Here is a 6,647-nt window from a genome sequence, read left to right on the forward strand (position 1 = left end):
ATAATGTTTGTAATAATTTATTACGTAGAAATATACTAGTTTAAGCTAAAAAAAAGCAAATTCTTGCTTTAATTACCTAACACTGAAACAAACATACAACAAACAACAATCATTTGCCAAGCTAAGACAGCGGTAAGTTTATGGACTTACAACACTAAGATACTGGGTTCGATTCCCCGCGTTTTCTTTGTGGAATTCTTCGTATTATAAAAACAAAAATCACTCAAAATATTTAATATATTTATGTCAACATCACCGGGTTAAAAAAAAAGACTTTGAAGATAGTTTTTAGACCATTAAAATGAGCTTGTTTTATGAAAGGTTACTTTTTATACATAATAACAACTCGTATCTCAGAATAGTAAAGCAGCTGCTAATAGCGATGACGTTTTGGGTGAAAAATAAAGATTAGCAACAAACATCGTTAACTAACGAATCAGTACCACAGGAAACATTCGTTACAAAGGATTAGGAAAACTAAAATAACTTAAGAGGATTAGAGTAAAAATCGCAATTCATCTTAAACGAAGATAAACAATTTTATATCTATAGAAAACAACAACAAATAACATAGTGTCGGTGTAGTGATCTGTAACTTAAAAAAAAGTAAGGTAATAAAAATAGGATTTCTAGTTTCAAGGGGTTATTCTAAGAACTGATGAGTGGAAGCAAGGATTAACATGATATATGTCAACCACACTACATCTGTCATATACACGAGGACTTTCCTTCAATAATAGGGCTCATCAGGCCGGCTGGGATATGACATAGTAGTGGTCTAGGCGTTATTCATATCATCACTTTTCACGAACAACGACTGATATAGTATGAGCTAAATTAATTAAGTGAATTGTAATTATTATCAAGTCATAATACACACGAAACTGGAATGAAAGATAGGTGAGTTATACAAGGAATGAAAAGCTTCGAAAGTTTAATAGAATGAAAAAATAGTACTGGATGAAAAGGAAAGCCAATAATAGCGCCATGCGTATGAGGAATAGGATTCCTAATCCTTCACATGCTGACGCAATATATATACATCTACTTATAGGATGCATAATCACGTCCGTTTCAGTTATCAGTGGTGGTGTTGTCTGAAGTTGACGAAAAACGAAGTTATTTCTGCCGAGTGAGGTAACAATATAACCGTGTAAAAAAAAAATCTAAAACGAAAAAGAAAAGACGAATTGTTTTCCTGTCTTTATTTAGTAATTCGTGTCCCAAGTAATCTTAATTATTAAATTTAGACACTTTAGAAAAGATTCACGAAAATTAAAGTTTCAAGTGTACGATGAATGACACGTCACTTCAGACTTTGTAATTAAGCAAAGTAAAGTGTGCAAAATTTGAAACTTGTAGAAATGACTCTAAAATATTGAAAGCTACAGCGTAGTCAAGTTGGGAGAAAACAACAGGAATCATCCAAGTCATCCTGTCATCTAGTAACAAATCATTCATAGTTTTTTCTGGATTAAGAATTGATGCTTTCTTTTGTTCATGTTTATTATTATTATTATCAGTCTACTGAAACTTTTCTAAGACAGTAGAAAATGAAAAGCAGAGTTTAGACTTTCAAGCATCTCTAAAGGATAACCTTTTCTTCAAACACTGTGATTGAACCTTAGCAACTTTTGAAACAACTGCATCAATGTCTGCCATCGGTTAGCACTGCGATATACGGTTTCTTACTGGTAACACGTATAACAAACAAAGCCAGTTAGCCATAGGGCGTGATAAAAACTTGAAATATAACGAAATGGTTAAAACTGCTTTAAAAGAAAGACATGTTGTCAACATCTACATCAAACACCTGTCTTCTGAATCTGTAGATCTTTTAGCAGGAATATTGAACATATTATTTTTTTTTTTTTGTATTACAATAACTTTAAACTGTTTTGTTTGTTTTTCACGTTCTATATAGGCTTTGGGATGTGACGCGATTTTAAGTTTATTTGTTTGTATTTCCAGGCTGTCTCTACAGTTTATATTAAATACAGTCCTTAACTGTTTATTTAATTTTTTTGTCCTTTTAACGTTTGAGTAACGTCATGGTTTCCTCAATTTTTCGTCTTTATACTAACTCCTACATTATTATTTTTTTTTACTCAGCTTGTCTGTACTTGTTCACAAATTACTCACCGGATCTACCACTTGTTTAAATTTAATCCGTTCTTATTCAGGTGAACCTGTACATTTATATCAACAAAACCTTCGCCATTCACTTTTAGAAACATTTTAAATTATATCTATAGCATATGCACATCATATCGTTATGGAAACTTAATGATCCACACAGTCTTGTTCTGGCGGATCCCGACAGGGTTCTTGGGTAAGGGATCCCAGAAACACCAAAATCAGGCTGTCGCTAGGGGAAAGAACAGAGGAGGTAAGAAGACAACATGCTGAGAGCCTGCTTGTTGTTTTGTCGACAAACCTTAGCGAGACCAGATCCGCGTCGGAAACTGCTATCCTTCCTATTTAATGGTTATCTTACTTTTGTTCCACATTATTTTATTACGGTTGTCAAGCGATGGTTAGTGACAGGTAATGCATTCCCCTCCTAGATTGTAGGGCCAAGATGGAGGCTTCACAAAAGAAGTTGTTAACATGTTAGGTTTTTGTTTGTGTAAATAACCGGTACTGACTTGGCCGAAATAAACAGTGTACATCTATTGTGTGTAGTTTTTAATGTCTTAGTACGTGCATTTGTATATAATAATGATACAAGAACTATACAACTATATAATTTGGTTTAAACGTGTTTAAAAAAACTTAAGATAATTTCATAACAAGGTAGTTAAACGACGTTTTCTAGCTTTCCTATACAAAACTCAGAAGTGTTTCATCTCTCACGCAGCGTTTTATAGTACAGTTACTCTCACAAAGCCGTTCGGGGTTACTCGTTTTGAGCTCAGTTCTGACCCAGTTAGCCTTTCGACCTCGTGGTTATTCTCCCCTTTCACGAAGCCCGAGGAGATGTTTTCAACTTTTGTACTGACCATCTCAAAATAATTATTTCTTTTATTACTTAAAAGCTACGTGAAGTCTTGCTCGTTTTGTACGTTTTACATTTATTGTTAGTCATTTATTGAATATAATTTCATGGACGAAGAAGATAGTTGAAAACGATTAACAAAATTTGTTTACTTAAATTGCTTAAGAGGTTTGTTTGTTTGTTTCGGAAATTTGCGCAAAGCTATACAAGGGTTGCTTGCGTTAGCTGTCCCTAATTCTTAATTGATAGACTAGAGGGAAGGCAACAGTTAAACTCTTTGGCTACATTAATGGAAATGTTTGATTGCCATTTTAGTAACGTACCCACGGTTCGAGAGTGCGGAGGTTTTTGAAGCTAAAGGACGCAAACCCTGGACCCTCGAACTGACAGTATGGCACGTTAACCATTAAGCCACGCCCGGGCAAGGAAAAAAAGGACACGAAATTGTGTTTGATGACTGTGCAGTAAAATATGCATTGTTATAATGTACCTTCGAGATTATATCTAACAAGTGTTTAATGGTATAACATATGTATTTGTGTAAACGGTTCAGTTATGATGGCCTTTAATCATAACACTGATAATTAATAATTGCGTAGGCATATATCACTATATATTTGACTATGTCTAATAGTTTCTAAGATATAACAAAAGTATGAAAACGCCCCGAGGAAATAATTTTCTTGGAGTGACAACAAAAAATTGCTGACTCATAATTCGGTTCTATTCATTGTTTTTCAACTCAAATGAAGACAGCTTTTGGTTTCCCACATTTGGAGACCTACTTCAATAACACCATGAAGATATTTATTAAGTAAATGAAAATAATAACATTTGAGTGTTAGTATATTTCACAAAATCGTTACACCAACTTAGATTCTCCAGGAGTTGACTTAGAGTTTTCCTGGCCTAGATTTGAATTACTCCTCTAATGAGATGACAAATTAAGCTTGCACGCTAGTTTTTCTACTCCAAAGATAGATGAAGTTGGGACTTTGCTGTCACCGAACTCCTGAGATACCCTGTTTTTGCAGCTGGCGAACTACTGCTCATGCGCTCTCTAATAACAGGGTCCATGTGATTACAGAGGACGGTTTGCGCCGCATCATCAGAGCTATTAAATACAAATATCAGACCTGTCGACTTCTGATTTTGAGTTACAATGATGGCAGAGAATAGAGGCCACTGCCAGAACTGGGAACCTGTCATTAAGACTATTTGATTGCGACGAATTTCTCATTTAAATACTCTCAGACGCCAAGAATTGGATTACAAAAGTGTCTTAATAAAATGAAAGGGCCTGATGATTAGTGCGCTCGACTCGCCATCTGCAGGTCGTGGGTTCGAATCCCACCATCGAACATGCTCGCCCTTTTAGCCGTGGGGGCGTTAAATGTGACAGTAAATCCCACTTCTTGTTGGTAAAAGAGTAGCCCAAGAGTTGGCGGTGAGTGATATTGACTGGTAGTTGCTTTCCCTCTACTCTGTCACTTCTAATTATGAACGACTAGCGCAGACAGCCTCGAGTAGCTTTGCGAAATTCACCAACCAACTAACCAAACAAAATGGAAGCCAGTATCCAACGGTAACGAGTAAGGCTAGTTTATGTAAATTTTGTGTTGTTTCAGTATTTTAACAACTTTCGTTAGGAATGACTGTAATGCACTGGTGAGATCCACACTGAGTCTGCAATGTCTGTCTGATTTTGTTGTGACCCAAGATCGACGAGCAAGCTGGAACTATCTCTACTTCACAACTATGAATTGGCCCACGCGTAAACATTTAAACTAGATGCATGTAGTAATGACTTGGGGTTTTCTTCTGTGGTAGATACATTTATTTCATATTCGGTTATTCTAAAAGGATTAAAGCATAATCTTCAGTTAAAGTTGTGAAAAACTTATAATTTGGTTTCACTGATCTGACAAAAAAAGAAAATAAAAAAGATCTGTTTAAAAACAAAAATAAATTGTAGTTTTTTTTGTTGTTTTTTACCATTAATAACATCCGGGTAGTGACAAACAACTGATTGAATATGGGGTTTTGAACATGTCTGAAATGGTGAGAAATGGCTGACGTTCCGGAAACTAGTATCCCTCCAGAACTGTGCTAAATTTCTGGTCAATTTGAAATGATTTGTTATTATCGAGTATTATAATCTAATCCCTATGGTGCAATCAAATATGAAGCAGATGAATCTACAACAGAAGAAAAAGCCTTCAAGTCATATTGACTTGCATCTAAGCTAGATGGGCCATTTCACAGTTTGGCACATGTCCTTGTGAAGAAGATAGCTCCAGTGTCAAATACAATAAGGTGTGCTCGTCGATCTTGAGGTCACAAAACCACGTTCAGCTTTTGTGTCCTCTTGTCCGATGAGAAACTGGATATAAATTAGTGAACACGTTATCGGGAGAATCATCAATCTTTGTCCAGCTACAGCCTTTTGAGGAAACCAGTCCGTTCCGTGAAAACTTAATTACTCGTATCCCGCGGCTCCGGTAAACTGCTTGCGTTGCTAGAGGATCAGAGGAGGGCGAGAGCCCGTTCTCACAGTGTTGCTCTTACTCTGGTAACTGTCAAGTCATGCATTATGTGTCTATTCCTGGGGACTAGTTGACCCCCTGCAGCTCTTCTATGGGCCTGTTTGTCGGGCCTGTCACGCAGTAAGGTCGGCGATAGGTCCGCGCACAGTTGTCCTTCAATTTCGTATAGTGCAGCCATGTTTGAGTTGGTATGCCTTTGACTGAGAAATACAAAAGAAAATTCTGAGAAGACAAACTAATAGCATGAACTGGATTGACTGTGAAAAACGTTCTGTTTTATTGAAATTCTGTGTATTTTGTATCTCATGCCTCAAAAGTGCGTGTCTTTTCCTTCAGGCCTTCCTCTTCAGTTCCCGAGTGCCTTCGCCACAGTGCACGCACCGATTCCTGTGGACCAGAGAACGCACGAGGGCCGTTATGTGTGGGAACCGCGGCTACATTCCCTGCACCACCCGTCTCCAACCGGGTAAGTTGCCTTCTTCAATCAACTATAGACGTTTAAAAATAATCATGTTGTTACAATTTTAAACACATTTTAGGACTACCACGACCTCTAAACAGATAAAGTAATAATGAATAAATAAACATGTCAAAGGTTCTATATAAACGTATCCGGGGGTCAAATTATGTAGTTTAATGTACGAAAACATGGTGTTTCTTTTTCATATCTATATAAACGAGTAGCCCAAACATAGCGTTTTTAGATGGGTTAAATAGTTTTTTTTTCTCAACTGACAGAGATATTTAACTGAAATAGCTTATCATACTATAGTACAGAAATCGAAAGCTGTGATAAGCAAAGATATTTTTTGGTAAAAGTCTGTAACCATGGTTTTTTAAAGCTAATTTGTATGTGCATAATCCAAATATGTGGATTACCAAAATTTCGTTTTTCAGGAAATGCTCGAAATAGAGAATAAGCAGAATGTCCTTCGTTTCCCCTCCATAATTACAAAGATTTAGTTTATAAGATTTGAAAAAGAAATTCGGATATCCGTTGTCATACAACTTTTGTTTATTTGTATTAGACGAAATCCACAATGTAAAAATAGTACCTATGAGAAATGTGCCGTGCACTGAATGGTTTAAGAATTACTTGAAAA

At 36.1% G+C, this 6,647-nt stretch overlaps 1 protein-coding gene across 1 annotated transcript in view; it reads left to right on the top strand.

The window, feature by feature from the left end:
- Positions 1-6,647, top strand: part of LOC106471876 (transcriptional activator cubitus interruptus-like) — a 50,703-nt gene that overhangs the window by 18,161 nt on the left and 25,895 nt on the right. Inside the window, 1 exon segment of the mRNA XM_022400493.1 lies at positions 5,881-6,010. Coding sequence (XP_022256201.1) covers positions 5,881-6,010 — 130 coding nt within the window.

Source organism: Limulus polyphemus, unplaced genomic scaffold, assembly GCF_000517525.1.
Source record: "Limulus polyphemus unplaced genomic scaffold, Limulus_polyphemus-2.1.2 Scaffold4931, whole genome shotgun sequence".
Classification (NCBI taxonomy): domain Eukaryota; kingdom Metazoa; phylum Arthropoda; class Merostomata; order Xiphosura; family Limulidae; genus Limulus; species Limulus polyphemus.